Source organism: Lissotriton vulgaris, chromosome 4_1 (genome assembly GCF_964263255.1).
Source record: "Lissotriton vulgaris chromosome 4_1, aLisVul1.2, whole genome shotgun sequence".
Taxonomy (NCBI): Eukaryota; Metazoa; Chordata; class Amphibia; order Caudata; family Salamandridae; genus Lissotriton; species Lissotriton vulgaris.
Genome location: NC_141691.1, coordinates 979,909,018 through 979,925,825, shown reverse-complemented (window position 1 = coordinate 979,925,825; position 16,808 = coordinate 979,909,018). Strand labels below are relative to the sequence as shown.

Below are 16,808 nucleotides of genomic sequence, written 5' to 3'. Positions count from 1 at the left end.
GAGGAATTTATGAGGTGATTAGCACTTTGAGTAATCCGCCTTATTTGTGACATTTGATGATTTCTTTTGCTCCTATTGTGTTCCTCCTCCCACCTGCTTCACAGTGATGTTGTTGTTTTTGCTGACCTCCTGGATGTCTTCATGCACCTTCATCCGCCTGATGCTGCCTTTCTTCAGGAAAGCCGCCATTTTAAGCAGCTGTTTTTTTATAGTCTCAGTCATCAACAAAGACTATTGACTGCTGCCTGGCCTTTTTGATATTCATGTTACCTGCCATATTCTGAGAAGATTCATGTTCATAGAGAGCCTTCTTGGTTTTTTACCTCAAGATTACCACCATATTGGGCTCTTGCATCCTCGCTGCTATCTGGAGGCAAATTGTTGTGGGAGATACCTAATAGTCTTTGACTTTGTGTTTATCCTTGTATGGTGCCTTGCGCTTCTCACCCAATTCCTTCATTTTTTGCGCTGGATTACAGTAAATATCTGCTGGACAATTCTATCCATGGTTTGTGTCATAAAGTAACTCCACTTTTGTGACTGGATTAACGTCTGACTTCCTATTCTGTGTACGTGATGCACAGCTGATTTGGGGCCAAAATTTGTCTTTGCGCCTTCCACGGGGTTACAGGCGTCATCCTCCTCAGCCTCAGTTCTCCTTCGGCTGGTAGTCAGATGGCGGCAACAACATCTAATCGATTTGCATCAGCAAATTCTATGTCTAATAAATCTTCACCTTCTACTACTTCGACTAAACGCGTGAAACACAATCCTCCCTCTCCTAACAAACCATCTTCCCCTATCTCTATGGAGATGATTTTAGAGGAAATTCGAGCATTACGTCCATTCATTGAGGAGACTAGTAGTGATATGCAGCTTTTGAAAGAAAAGTGGTCAACAATGGATGATAGAATTACTTCTGTAGAACAACAAGTCATGGAGATTCAATCTAATTCTCAACGTATTTTTTCCTTGGAAAAATCGGTACTGACCCTTCAGCAACTTACAGAGGATTTGAAAAATAGGAATAGAAGGAACAATCTCCGTATTTATGGTTTTCCTGAATCCTTGGAAGGGGATGACCCGGTGACCTTCTTTACTTCTTTCCTTCCAAAATTACTGGATATGCTATCCACCACTTCTCTCAGTATACAAAGAGCCCTTAGACTTGGTCCTCGCTCATCTTCTTCAACAAAACCGTGTGGAGTCATCATTCTCTTCTTGAAATTTACAGACTTACTCTCTGTTCTTTCTGCAGCAAGAGTTAAACGTCAAGTTACCTGGCATGGTCAGAAAGTGTTTCTCTCCAAGATGTCTCCAATGCTACCGCGACTAGGAGAAAGGAATTTTTGAATCTTCGTGCGCCTTTGAGATCTCTTGGTGCTAGATACGGCTTGTTCCATCCCTGCACCTTTAGAGTTACTCATCAGAATCGAACATGGACTTTCCTAGATCCCGGTGAACTAAAGAACTTTATCAAATTTAATCTACTAGTGGCATGGATACCTCCACTCCTCCTACTGGCTGATTGTATTGTTTCATCATTTGTACTTGTTCATTTTCTTGTTCCCTTTGCAGATTCTCTGTTGGTGTCTCTCACTAACTTTATTATAACGGTTTTTTGAATACGTTATTTTATTGTTTGCTTGATGTATTCATCATGTTGACCCTTTCTAATGTTGTTTTCCTCTTCCCATTTGTCATCGGATATATTCCCATATATCTACGTCCCTTTTGATCCGTTCACCCTTGTGGCCTTTCTCCTCTGGCTTTCATGTTTTGGAGCGGTTCGTTTCCTGTTCCTCGAGCGGTCCATCTTGTCGAGTGTCACCATTACCCCACATCCCTTTTGTATCTCCCCTTCAGGCATGTTCATTTCAGTCATCCTTTTGAATATGTGCTGTCACTTCTTATCTTACATTTCCCGTTCTGCTTTATTCTTTCCCTCCTCCATTTCCTCCCCTTTCCTCTTCTATATTCTCTTTGTTCCTCTTTTCTTTTCTCTAGCTTTTTGCTATTTCCTTTTTTTCGGCTTTATGTTGTTTACATACTTTTTTGCACATTTTAATGTTTTAATGTTTTTCTTGTTTGCAAATTTAGAGTTATCTTGTGGAATGTAAAAGGTTTTGTTAACCCCATTAAACAGCAGAGAGTACTTTCTCCTTTGTCCTCATATGCCCCTGATATTGTTCTTTTACATGAGACTCACCTTAATGATCTCAAATCCCTCAAGTTAAAAGGAAAGTGGGTTGGTACAGTTTTATTTTCTCCCTCTTCTAACAAAAACAATGGAGTTGCTATATTAATTCATAAACAATTAAAATGTAAGGTTTTATTAGAAGAAAAGGATTCGGAAGGGAGATGGATTCTGGTTAAATTATTGATGAACTCCATTTCTCTAACTGTTTTTAATGTTTATGGTCCTACTCAACCTGATTGTTTGTTTTGGCCTTTAATTACAAGCAAGTGTATGCAACACAAAGATGACTTTTTTCTTTTAGGAGGAGACTGTAATCAGATTGTTGATCCATTCCTTGATCGCAAATCCACTGTTCGCTTCATCCCCCACAAACCTCACAAGCAATTCTTGAGCACTATACTTTCCGACTCATGGAGACTCACACATCCTGACACTCTGGACTACTCTTTTTTCTCACACCCTGATGCTTCTTCTTCTAGACTAGACTATATCTTTCTCTCTCAGTCTCTCACTCAAAACCTCTTATCCTCCTCTATTGAGCCTATTGTTTTTTCAGATCACGGCCCCATTATAACTGATATTGATTTACTTCCTCCTCACCCCAAACCCTCTCGCTGGCGCTTTAATTCTACACTTCTTACTGACTCTATTTTCTCCTCTTCATTTCGAACTTTTACTAATGACTTCTTTCAAACTAACTCTACTCCTGATACTCCTCCTTATATTCTCTAGGATTCCTTTAAGGCTACTGCAAGAGGATTCATTATTGATTTCGTCTCTCGGAAAAAAAAACAATTTCTTCAGAATCGTAAACCCTCTCTCGCATATATTAAAAAATTAGAACACCAATTCTACACCTCTTCTGACACATGTATGTCCCCAGAACTTTTACGTGCGAAGATCTCTTTTAACAAGTTTACCGCGGATAATGCCTCTTCAATCCTTCTTCGCAGTAGTGCACGTTATTATGGAGGTCTTAATGAATCGGGGAAGCTCTTAGCTAATTATCTTCAATCTTGTAAGGAGCGTACTTCCATTGAATCCATCTTTTCTTCAGACAATGTCCTTCTCCATATGGATAAACATATTCTTGAACAATTCCAACTTTTCTATCAGCAACTTTACACTCCAGAATCCCCTCCTACTTCTTCTATGATTCACTCTTACTTTGAAAAGTTACCTAAACCCTCCACATCTCATCTTAGCTTTTCCACCCTTGAACTTGATCTTTCTCTTCATGAACTTTCTACAGCTCTCTCTTCCCTCACTAAGGGTAAAACTCCTGGCCCTGATGGCTTTCCGGTGGAGTTTTATTTGCATTTTTCAGACCTTTTATTACCCAAACTTTTATTGCTCTTTCAATCCTTTTATTCCTCTGGTACAGCTGCAGGCACTTTTCACGATACCACCATTTGCCTCATTCCGAAAGAAGGTCGTGACCCCAAATTTAGTAAAAATTATCATCCCATTTCACTTGTCAATGTGGATTATAAGCTTTTCGCTAAATTACTTGCCTTATGTCTGGATTCTTTCATGCCCCATCTTATTGGTAAGGAACAGTGCAGTTTCATTAAAGGGAGACTCACTTCGGACAACTCTCGTCTCTTTCTGAACATTTTAAATAAAGCCCCTTCTCTTTCCATACCTTTGGCTGCTATTTCTGTCGATGTTGAGAAAGCTTTTGATAGAGTAGATTGGTCCTTTTTATGTGCTTCATTTAAATGGCATGGCTTCGGCTCCAAATTTATTTCTGTTATTTCCTTATTATACTCTTCACCCTAGGCTTCTGTTCTCGTGAATGGCAAACTCTGTTCTTCTTTCACCCTTCAACGTGGAGTCCGTCAAGGCTGCCCTCTCTCACCACTTCTTTTTGTTTTAGCCCTCCGACCTTTTTTATCCTCCATTCGACAGAATACTTCCATTTTCGGTTTTCCGTATGGTGATCATCAGTTAAAACTTTCTGCATATGCCAATGACATCCTTTTGTTTATTTCGGCCCGGAATCATCTATCTCTCCTTTGTTATCTGAATTTGAAGCATTCTCCCTTGTTTCTGGCTACAAGATCAATTCGGATAAAACAGAAATTCTCCCTCTAACCAAGTTTTGTGTCCCTCACTTCTTTTCTTCCACTGGTTTTGCCTGGAATAACACTAAGATTAAATATCTGGGTATCTGGTTCTCCAACTCTATTTCCTCCTCTGTCAAGTTAAATATGTCAGCTGTTCTTTCTCGAATTGATCAGTTATTTTCTTCTTGGAACCCTCTTTTTCTTTCTTGGTGGGGTCGATTTGATTCCATCAAGATGATGATCGCTCCTATCCAGATTTACACTCTTTCTATGTTACCTGTACATATTCCTCCCCTGTACTTCAAACGTATAGATTCTGCTATTTCAAAATTTCTCCGGAAAAATAAAAAATCTAGAATTTCTCTTCTATTCCCTGACTTTCGCCTCTATCATAAATCCTTTTCTTTTCGTCAAGCTTCATGTTGGCTTTCATCGGAGTCTTCACCCTTTCCTCCTCTTTGGCTCTGTATTGAACAATCTTTTTTATCGCCCTTCTCTTTTGATGAGATAGTGCGTTTCTCCTCTAAATCTCCTTATGATTCGCTTCCCTTCTTTAAACACACTTCCTCTCTTCTTAAACCTTTAATCTCTTCGTCGCTTACCTCGCGTGAATCCTTTCTACACTTGCCTATCTGGTACAATTCACTTATTCTTGTACACAACAGACCTATTTGTTGGACCTCTTGGAGACTTAAGGGTATTATATGGATCCATCAGCTTTTTTATGGTGTTTCGCCTTGTTCCTTCCCCCAATTTCAACTTCAATTTCATTGTCCTCGCTCCTTTCTACAGAAGTATACTCTTCTTAACGAAGTTATTCTTGATCGTTATTATTCTCTTCCTTCCTCAGCTTCCCTTACTACCGCTCCTCATCTTCTTACACTTCTCTCTACTCTTCCTAAAGCGTCTCTAATCTACAAATTCTTTTCTTCTCCTAACCTGGACCGTCCCAAGTCCAAATTGGAACTTTCGTGGGAAACAGACCTGGGATGCACTTTAATTTAATTTAATTAATTAATTTAATTGCGGGTTTATATAGCGCTAGGAATCGACTCCCGGAGGAGTATCTCCACGCTTCGACCGCTGGGGAACCCGTCCTGGCTCACCCTGAGAGATGGTCCCTGATGGGTATCTCTAAGGTGCGACCAAGCATCCCCGGCGGTCTGGGGGGGCCGTTGTGAAGATGAGGCAAGCTGATGCCCAGAGTTGCCGAGTGTGGTCTCTGACTAGAGTAGGCAGCGAGGCGAGAATTATCGAGTCCGCTGACCCTGGTCCACGACCCTGCCGCGTCGGGAATCGAACCCTGGTCCCGGGCCGTCCTCTGCTTACGGGTCTGCCGCCTCTAACCAGTGAGCCACACTTCTCCAGTTATCTCTTTGGGATAACTGGAGAAGTGTGGCTCACTGGTTAGAGGCGGCAGACCCTTTGGGATAAACTCTGGTCCAAATCCCTGGAAATGTCTCGTTCTGCATCTCTAGCTGTTGGACTTGTAAAGCACCTATTGCTGATCTTGTACACATGTTCTTTTTCTGTCCCACGGTTTCTACTTTTTGGAAACAAGTCTAGTCTTACATTTCTCGTGTTTTCTCACTCTCCATTTCATACTCTCTCCCTCTTCTTTTTCTGGGTAGTCTCTCTGATTCCCTAACTTTCCCCTCCCACTCACAGGGTCTCTTTGATCCTATGCTTGCTCTTGCATTTCAACATATCTCCTCTAACTGGAAATCCCTTACAAATGTTTCCATACAGCATTGGTGGAACTCTTTATGTCACTTTCATAGACTTGATGTCTCCTTTGCTTCCTCCTGTAAACCATTTCGTAATGTTGAATTGTATTGGTTACCTCTTACCACATACCTAGATCATCTAGCTAAAAAAAAACAGTTCTTATCAATTCCGAAAATTGTAAACCCCACTGAATGAATTTACTCTCTCCTTCTTATGTATTTCAATACTGTTTTACAGTTTTTCTTTATTGCAATTGTTCTCCATATAGTATACAATTTTTGATTGTTGATTATGCTATTCCTTATTTTGCCGTTATCTTCTAAAGCATTGTTTTGTTATAATATATTTTCTGTCACTCCTTCCCCCTCCCCATCTGAAGATGTTTCTATAATTATTCTTTCAAAACAGATCCTGACTACAAGTGAGACGAATGTATTAAGAAAGGGCTTGAGTTTTTGCCCTCTTGAAAAACCAGACTTTACACAGATCCATATTGATTTATTCAAATTTACACGTTGTTTGAAATATTCCTTATTTCTTCATCCTGTCTTACTCCAGAATCTTTATCAGGTCAGTCTTTATAATTTTTTGTGGTGTATTTTCGATAGCGGTATGAGGATTATATGTCACATTATGCATGTTTCTTGTGCTGTTTCACCTTTTGTGGTATTACACCTGTGTATACTCTTACACCATCATGGTATTCAGTTCTCCTGTCTCCCCTTGTTCTCTAAGCAATGGACTAATGTTCATTCATTTTTCTGACACTTACTACAACTCATTTATCCTTATCACTTTAGGGTTCCTTGGTCTACTGTGATCTTCTTCCCCTTTTTTTCTTTTGTCTTTTCTCTGATCTAATCACTATACTCACATAGTGATCTATCTTCTACACGATTTAGTGATCCCTCTCCTAAGCTAAAATGATCTTTTCAGAATGTGACATCTGCTTGTATTTACATTTGCTTTTTGTATATTGATTGGTGTTATTTTATGTTACAGCCTTGAGGAAGTTATGGTACTTATATAGTACTAACGAAACACGTGTCGGCTGTTTTCATTGTGATGAATTAACGAATAAATGGAATAAAGATTTTCAAACTTTAAGGATACTGATTGATTCTTCCTGTCTCGAACAATTTATTGGAATCCTAAAATTCAGACTAAGCAGTATGATGTATTTTTGTGACTATTAGATTCTTTTTTTCTATTACTGCAACTTAGGATGGTGCACGCTTGACCCAGTTCTTTGAATATGTATATGTTGAGTCTGCTTTCTCAACATTTAGTCACCCCTGGTAGTGAGTGACGTGGGTTTTTGTTGCACTCCGCTAGTATCATTACACTAGTTCTACATTGTTGTCCTATAATTAGTTCTTATTTACTTATTTTTTGTGATAGTGTGGACATTCCTCGTAGGGGAACACCACTACCTTTCTTCTCTCCTTTTTTGCCTTTTTGAATAATATTTTTACTAACAACCCCCCCTCAAACACCCCCCGCCCACCATTGTGTGTAGAACCGGGAGGTCTGAGTCTCCATAAGACTGAGTCCGATGGCAATAAATTAAACCTTTAAAAGACAAGACTTCAAGTCAGGACCATATTGATTTATTCAAAATTAAGTTCATTTCCGAAGGCAAAAAAGTTGTTTGACTGGCATGTTTCAGATTTTCAGGCAAAACTGACACAATTTTTAATTGAACAGTTCTATTGATTTTTCTTTCATTTTGTTGAGCTTTCTTATATTGTCCTTAATTGTTGGACAACTTATCAGTCAGGTAGCCTACCTGCTGCCATCAACATTTCACTTAGAAACACTAGTGAATTCCTATAGGCAGGAATGTTGTGTTTTAAAAAGTGTGAGGATGCCCCCTAGTGAGAACAAGAGGCCTCTTCCTCTGCAGGTACGAAAGCTTGGTTCATCTCACTTCTTCCATCCCTCTGGGGACGCCACTGGTATTTTCCGCTTATTCTGTTTGACAAGGCAAACTGGGAGATCAGGAATCGCGCTCATGTTTGCTTTGTTTACTGCGCATGCGTGAGTGTGTGTAGAAAGTGAAATAAAAGAAGGGGGATTGCTGGTGGCAGCTGCAGAAGGCAAACAGAGTCTGCGGCACCGAAAGGAACTCAGGTCTATCTCCCACAATGGTAAGTAATGAGATGTGTCCTCCAGTCTGTATTATATGATGATGGTTACATTATGTTCAAATTGAACAGAGTGGGCAGTAAAACAAACTTTGTATCCAGGAATTTGAAGGATGAAACTAAGTTTGAGGGACAACTGTTTGGTATTTTATCACAGCTAGGGCGTAAATAGTGAGAGCTCACTTTACCTCATTCCTTAGAAGCTGTTATTTTATTTCTTCTCCTTTTTGCTTTTTCTAGTATGCTGCATTGCAGCACGCATAGAAACAGCAGAACACCCTTAATGATTATTTATGTGCAGGAAAGCGTCCCTTCCTCCACATAAAAGAATAATAATTAAAAAATGACAATTTGCAACTTTTATGTGTGCTGCACAATGCAGCACAATAGCCTTTCAAATCGCCATTTGTGATTGTTTATGTGCAGGAAGGGTTCCATTCCTGCACAGAAACAATCATTCCCTCAATGCATGTCCACTTGTACTATGGTGCAAACGTGCCTTTGTTGGCGCTAGGCAGCTTAATTTACCAGCAGCGCTAGGGAAAACACAGGGATGTGCCGTATAATTGTAAATATGGATCACCCCTGCGTTTTCAGAATGGCGGAGCATGGCGTTAGCATTTTGTGCCTTACCATTGTAAATATACCCCTAGGTGCTCAGAGCAATGCAGGTTTCAAGTCAAGTTTGATTCTTCTTCCCCCACCCCCAAAACACTATGGCATACATTGCAGTCTGGTATCTTTCAGCAGGTGCTTGGGTGCGGTGGTTACTGGCGTGGGGCATGGTGACTTACTCCTCTTAGTCTACACCTGCAGGTCTGACAGAATCGTCAGAGTCGGACACTATCTTAACCGCATGCTTGGGGAAGGGTGCTAAGGATTGTTTTCAAAGTATTTTTTTGCTTCTCTCAGCTCCTTCAATCTGAAATCTGGGCACAGGGAGGACGGACGAGTGTCCCCGTCTCTCCTAGTCCCTATGCTCACATTATTATAGAGAGGTACATAAAATTTAGGGATGACGAACGCCTGCTGAAAACTCATATATTTTCAAATTCATACCGTCATGTTGTGTGCTTCCCGTTCATGATCTTGGTCTATGTGCTTTTTAAAAACAAATTAAGTAAGTAAATAAGCCCTCAACTTTGTAAATGTGCAACGTTTTTGACAAAAATTCTTTTTAAACCAATCCTAATCGTGGTTTAGGCCCCGTTTTCTGAGACTAGTGTTGTAAATGAATTAGCCGCACTGTTTCTTTAGAAAGTTTTTGAGAGACAATAAATCCCTCAAAGGTCCATGTAGAGAGTCATAAAAAGTTGCTGTACTCAGTTTCTCGATAACATTTAGAGCTGATTGTGAAAAATAATTCAGAACTGGTTTGGAGAATAAAACCAGCAGCGCATTGTAACGTTTTAAGGTCGCTGAATATGAGGAAGGACTCAACTGACAAGAACTACATCATTGGTTTCTTTGCCATACATATTTCCGTAAATGGAAAACCTATGCTTATAAATATAGTTATGCCCAGTGCTTGAAATGGAAAAATAGAAGTGCAGGTTTCTTTCTGAAAAGCGCCAGTACTCTCCAATTAAGAGTATTAAGTAACTCTTGAGAAGTGCAGGTAATCTCCCTCTCAAAATAAAAAAGTACTGTTACTGAGTGCCGGACAGTACCGGCCCATTTAAAGCAACGGTTATGCAGACATTACCCCTAAACAGTCTGCCTCTCCCCCTCAGCTCAAAAGCACTCTTCATCATCCTGTTGCAAAGGTGTCTGGCCCGCCCCTTTTCTTGAGCCTTCCGGTTCCATTAGGTTCTCTTTCTTCTCTCCAATCAGTCTACCCTCTCACTGAACCACAACTGCTATCCCTCTTCTTAACTTTCTGTCTACAACACCTCTGGAGACTAAATGATTAAAAAAAACTTTAAACCCACCAATGGTTTTCCTGCTAATATTGCCCTCTCAGAATCCATGTCCCTCACCTATCATTTATAACATAGGTCCTAATAAGCATTTTCTTAGGGGCCACAAAGTAAAATCTGAGGTGTGAATGAATGATTTTTTTATTGCATAAATAATTAAAATCATTGCAAAATTGTGAAACACTATCAAAGTTAAAATTTAAAAGAGGTCTCACTCCCTTTTTAAATCATGTCAACATTTAAAACAGGTCTCACACCTTTTATGAGATGGGGTTTTGCCCTACAACGTGTGGGTTAAAATTTCAGTAAAAAAATTGTCCGTGTCCCTTATATGCTCATTGACTGTAGGCAAAGAGTCTGCTTGACGCATCACAGTATTTCATGGGCCCCACGTGCTCCAACTTCTAGGGAGGAAGCCTCACTGTTCATACCTTTCTGTGCCAACAGGATTCCACGCAGTTTTGGCCGCACAGTTTGCATCTATACTGTTTTCAATTAAGTCCCTTCGAGCCATGTTCATAAAATTTGGCAAATATGGCCTGGTCCGAGGGCACTGTGCAGGACAGGAGCAAGGCAACTGCATCAGCACATTTTCTGATCCAACGCCTTTGAAATATTGGTTTGAGCAATTTCCGGCGGTATTGGAGTAGGGCCGGCAGCAACGTATTAGATGTGCCAACGATTCTCCCCTGCAATTGCACAGTCTGAGGTGTGCTTGAGGGTGGCATTGATTATGGGCCATCTCCAGGGAAACAGGGTGGGATGGGGGATTATCGGGTCAGAAAATAAACCCCACCTTTCTCAAAAGATTACTGGAGATTGCTTTCTTTCAAATCTTATTTTGTCATTTTGCATACATGCAGAATTTTTGAAGTGGGAGATTAAAACATTTCCCTAAAAAAAAATCAGGGAAATATATTTTCCTTATTGGTCTATATTGAAACAGGGAATTTTAGGAGGGAGGCCCCTAAACTAAAATCATATTTTGCTTACAAAATCGAGTCTCCTGCCTGAATGGGGTTGAGTAGAATGTATGATTTTTGCAGCACCCTATTCTATACTGTGTATGGCCTATACATTTTTAAAATTTTGTAGCTTATGTTATACTTTGTGTGGTTAATTTTTCAATGAATGATTTGAACACTGCGTACTTTTACCGGATGGAACACAATAGCACTATAACTACACATCGCCCTTTGCCAGTGCACCAACCAGGTTTGAAGTCAGTGACTCTCCTTTTACACACATAGACATCTAAGGTCTGTAGGAGTCCTGGTAAGTGTCCCAGTGTACCTGAGTCCAAGTTTTTTCTTGGAATTCTGGGACTAGTAGCACTGTGTATTCCATTAGAAAACAAGAGTACACATCCAAGAAGTAAGAAAAAGCCTGGACTGGAGCAGGACATTACATTTGGACCTGTGAAATTTGGCACCTTTGGTAGTGATCAGACTGTGCTTTCCTACCAAAACAATGCATATCCACTTATAGATTTAGCTTGCATTATTTGTTTATTTTAAGATACATGCTTCACATTTATATGCAGTTTCCTTTAAGTATCACAGAATATTTTTTTGATTACCTGCTCATGCAGTCCCGACACTTACTAACCCAGCCTATTATACTCATGTTCACAGTTCCCATAGTTATTCTATACACTTCCACAGTTAACCAGATAAGTCTTCCCCTATGAGCAGTATTTCCTACCTGGCAGTAGAAGCTTAAGTAGCTGTAGAAATAAAGCCCATAGCCAGAAAAGTGTGAATAAATGCAACCTATCTACATCATTTTCTTTATTTCTAATTCTGGAGTTTATTTCTACATTGAGTTCAGCTTGTTCTTTTAGCAGGGTTGCCCTGATCATACAATAAACTGAACTAACCATAGAAAAAAGCCAAGAATCTGCAAAACTAACTTGCTTGGTTAACAGTAAAAAGCGAACTCGAGCAGCTTTGTTTCTCTGCTGCTCGTTCCCAAGGGGAGGTCGGCTGGCCGCAAAGGAAAGGTTTTCCAGGATGCCGGCTGCCCTCGGGCCGTAATTGAGTACCACAGATTTATAATGTCCATGAACGACTCTACCATTACCTCCCTTTCTGTCCCTAAAAAAGACAAATCCACCCGATTCATAAAAACACATGGCTCTTGAAAAATATACTGTCATATGTGCACCGTTATAACCCTTTATTTCTTGCAAAGCTAACATTTTTTCTTGTTAAACTCCTTCCTCAGCCAATTCAATCAACAATCCCTCGTTAGACCCTCTGCTTTAATAGTTCTGTTCATAAACTTTACATAAAAAGGTCACCCTTCTATATTTCCATCAGGTCTTACTTAATATGATTAAGTTTTGGGCAATTTCTCTGCACCATGATATTTCTCTTGGGTCAATGAAATTCCAACTCTTCCAGTTCAAAATTAAAAGCCCATTTGCTTAAATTTAATTTTATCTGGTTTTCTGCCTGTAGCATAACTCCTTCAAAACTGAGTAGTCAAGCAAATACACTTCAAACTTTTTTTTTGTCCTCATATTCTTCCTACAAAAAGCAACTAAAACAACTGTCTGCCCCCATATTTGTCTCTTCACTACTTGAATGTAGGTGTACATAACTGCTGTATCGTTGAGGCCCACATCTGATTACCCTATCCAATCATTCTTTTTTTTGCCAAGTCAGATCCCTCATTAATTGCCCTGATCCTAAATGACTGAATTCCAAACTCCCACTGGTCAAATCTGCTGATCCTCAAACATTCTAAGCGCCCTCAGTAATTGGCCACTAAATTGATTCTCTCCATCCATATGGACAATAAACTTGTCCTAATAATTTAAAATGTGTTGCCATGCCTAGTTTTCACTGATACACCTTTCTATTGGGCAACCATTTTACCTTATATTTCTCCTAAGCAATCATGTTTTTGCTGAATAAACTCTTAATATGCACCATATGTTTCAAATCACAAATGCTGCTACTCGCTTCCATAACTGCTGACCTTTTTCCATTTGTCCCCAAAATTCCCCACCCAAGCTTATCACTTGAGTATTGATAGTGCCAGAAATATTATAACTAAAGTGCAAAGTTATCCGGTTTCCAAAATACTAATCCTTTATCAATCAACTTCCTTCTGAACCACAGCACATTATCCCATCTATGTACAGATAATTCCGCTTGACTCTCCCCTCTAGCATAAGTCACCTTCCTTAAGCTCCCTCCAGGCAAATCTGACTGGACTGCGGCAACTTCATTACGTAGGAATCACTGCAATCTCCAACAGTGACTTCAGACCATACACAACACTGTAGCCAGATTAATCCTCAACCTCCCCTGGCAAACCCTCAACACTCCCCACCTCAGGCAACTCCACTGGCTGCCTGTACAGAAGACATGTCAATTCAAGCTTCGGACCCAAGCACACAAGACTCTACACAACCCAGGACGTGCCTACATTAATCACCACTTGAACTTCCACCAACCGTTGAGGAGACTAAGCTTCACCTCCCTCTCACTTGCCCATACTCCCTGTATCTACTGAAGCAGAAGAGGAGGAAGTTCCTTCTCCTACATTGCAGCAAAGACCTGGAAAGCCTCCCCACACATCTCTGGACCATCACCTCATTCCGGAATACCAAAGGGCCCTCAAGACCTGACTATTCGAATGAGCCTCTTTGACCTGCAAGCGCCTAGATACCCTACGGGTTGATTAGCTGTGCTTTATAAATCCTGATTGACAAATCTTTAAGGTTTCACGTGGAGGGGACCCCGCAATGAAATAGTTAACATTTGCTTTCCTGCCTTCTAGCGCTCCTTCCATTCTGGGGTTGGCTTCTCCTCTGCCTGTGGTTGCTAACCATGGAATCTTAATCACTGTAGAGGAAGATTCCATCAGCTGTGCAGCTATCTAGTGTCGCAGTGCCTCACACTCTGAGTACAATGTTCCATCTCAAACATTTCAATCCCCTTGCATTCAGTAGCCTTTCTCATGTTCTCAACTTGTATGCAATAGCCAGCACTGCCTCTTTGTCTATATAATTTTTCAACACAATGATATTCTTATCAGCTAATGCTGACAAATCCCAGAGTTAGAAAAAAGAAAATGATGTCTTTAGGATGTACTTCTTTACACTCTTCTGGCTATGGGCTTTATTTGTACCGCTACTTCAGCTTCTACTGCCAGATAGGAAGTCCTACTCATAGGTGAAGACTCATCTGGTTAGTTTGTGGACATGTATAGAAAAACTATGGGAACTGTGAGCATGAGTATAATAGGCTGGGTTAGTAAGTGTGGGGACTGGGTGAGCAGGTAATTAACAAAATATTCTGTGGTACGTTATTGATGCTTACCCTAAAGGAAACTGCATACAAATGTGATGCATGTATCTTAAATAAAAAAATTATTCAAGTTAAACTAATATGTGGAAATGCATTGTTTTGGTAGGAAGGCACAGTTTGATCACTACCAAAGGTGACATGTGTCACAGGTCCAAACATTAGGTATGGCTCCAGTCCAGGCATTTTCTTAATTCTTGGATTTGTACTCTTGTTTTCAAATGAAATACACAATGCTACAAGTCCCAGAATTCGAAGAAAGAAACCTGGACTCATGCCTGCCAACTGGGTCCCTTGATAACATTATCCACCTAAAGTCACAGTTAAATTCATCTAGAAACTCCGGCCACGTCTCCTAAACATTCTTGATTCTCCTTTCAGTTCATACACTATAATGTGATTGGTTGTCACCTGATACAGCAAATGTCTTGTGCTTGCCGACCTCACCCAGGTGCCATCACTTTGCTAGCACATTTTTAGTGCCATAATCACAATTGTATCTTTTGCACTGCATAGTATCTCTCCTGTGTAAATTGTCCACTGTGGTCCTCAATCTTACAAACCTGATCACCTGGTAACCTGGACTTCATTCATTGCTGTTGAGACTAGGTTTAATCCCCTAAAATGTCAGATAATTGGGGAGGAACAATGTATTCAGGAGCAAATGACCAAAGTCAAAGTCCAACTATAACTTTTTACATTCAATCTCTGACCTGACCTGCAATGCCTACAAGAATAAATTGGTCAGATAGCGTACGATGCATTCAAATCCTGAATTCCAACTGATCACCTATGCCAAAAATTGCTTGGTATTTGAAACACTACACAAGACAATGAGACAGAAAGCAGAGTTTTTTTATAGAGCGGACATTTTTCATCTACAAGGGGACCAGGCCTAGTAAACTCCTTGCCATGTTCCAGGTTTTCAGTCAGTCTGGTAGGTGGCATCCACCTCAGCCCCAGATTGGGCCAAGCTTTCCCTAAGATCAAGTTATCTGTCACCACGCATGATCAGAACATTTCATCATATTAAAACTAGCCCAATCCTCCAAAGTCAGTGTTTTCTTGTCTGTCAGTCACTATCTTATATAAAAGCTGTGTCTCAACAGCATATATTACAAAAGTCAATGTGCAGTTTTCACACTCTTTTGCCTTATCCTCCATATATCTTGACCTGTCCAAAGGCTCACCACTATTGTCTTTGCCCATCCATATCCCTGCTGTTTCCAGATTCTTTTCTCCTCCTTTTGCCTTTCTCCCTTATAATGTGCTACAAACTCCTAACTCATATGTTCCATCATATTCATCATTAATGCTGGGCCTCTTTTCTTCTCAATCCCTTTCCCCTTGGTCACTTCTCCTATTCTTATCCTGTGTATCCCACTATTCTATTTAGCACTTGCTCAGTCCAAAATGACCTTTGTCCTCCAACAGCCCTCAGAAGAATCCTCGCCGGCACTGCTGCCAATTGACAGTGTGACAAACACCAGAGCTGCCTAGTCTTGGTTTGACCTCATGGCTCTTTCTTGCACCACCATATTCACCATGTCATTTTATCTCACTCTTGCAAGTTATTTTTTATCCCTGCTTTCTCCCTTGTTCACTGTTTTTGTCTTTCACTTCTTCCTTCTTTCCCCTTTTGCTTACCTTTTTCTCGCTTATTTTGGGTCAAAGGCTGATGATGAAAAATAGTTCTCAGACTGCAAAAAAGGATGCTTACTATCCCAACACGTTTCTGCTCACAGGAAAGTCTCTCTGTATTTCAAAATTGCCCACGTGATTTTGAACGTAGGCTGTATTTCATCTTCAGAGTGCACAAAGAAAAACAGTTAAACGGTCTTATTTGAATGGAGAATAGCGTAATTCAAAAATGCTACTTCTGTATTCTACGCTAAAAAGCTTTTTAAAATGTCATATTGTTCCTCTTGCGAAATGTCCAGTGTGCCCCATATGCACTATCCGCTTTTACATCTCCATTTACTTTTGTTAAACCACATCAGCCAGCACTGGGTAACTGCAATCGTTTGCACTTTTGCCTTTGATAAGCGGTGGTTGGAAGACTATGTGGTAGTACGATTCCCTAGTTCACAAAGTACTACATAAACTGCCCTCCACAGATACAGCATGACAAGAGACCTCCAGTTGGGGCCTGTCAGGGTACCCATGGGTCCCTTCTTTCTAACCAGCACAGTGTGGCAGGCACCAAGGGGTGCCCCCCACAGGGTGCAAGGTTTTCTGTGACCATCCCTTTTTTTAATGGAAGCCTGTGTTGTCGGTCAGAACACAGGCTCCCATTGAAGTCAATGGGAGTCCGACCGAACGGTGTTTGGAAACATTGTAATCGGTCAGTCGTACTCCCCGAATCCGATTCAGTCAGAAACCATTCCGACACTGATTCAGTTGGAATGCTTTCCGACTGACATTGT

At 40.5% G+C, this 16,808-nt stretch overlaps 1 protein-coding gene across 1 annotated transcript in view; it reads left to right on the top strand.

The window, feature by feature from the left end:
* The first annotated feature begins 8,090 nt into the window (after positions 1 to 8,090).
* Positions 8,091 to 16,808, top strand: part of LOC147722776 (cytosolic non-specific dipeptidase-like) — a 207,628-nt gene continuing 198,910 nt past the window's right edge. The window contains exon 1 of the mRNA XM_086965239.1: positions 8,091 to 8,147. Within this exon, the coding sequence (XP_086821365.1) occupies positions 8,145 to 8,147 (3 nt within the window). The 5' untranslated portion in view covers positions 8,091 to 8,144. The remainder of the gene's footprint in view (positions 8,148 to 16,808) is intronic.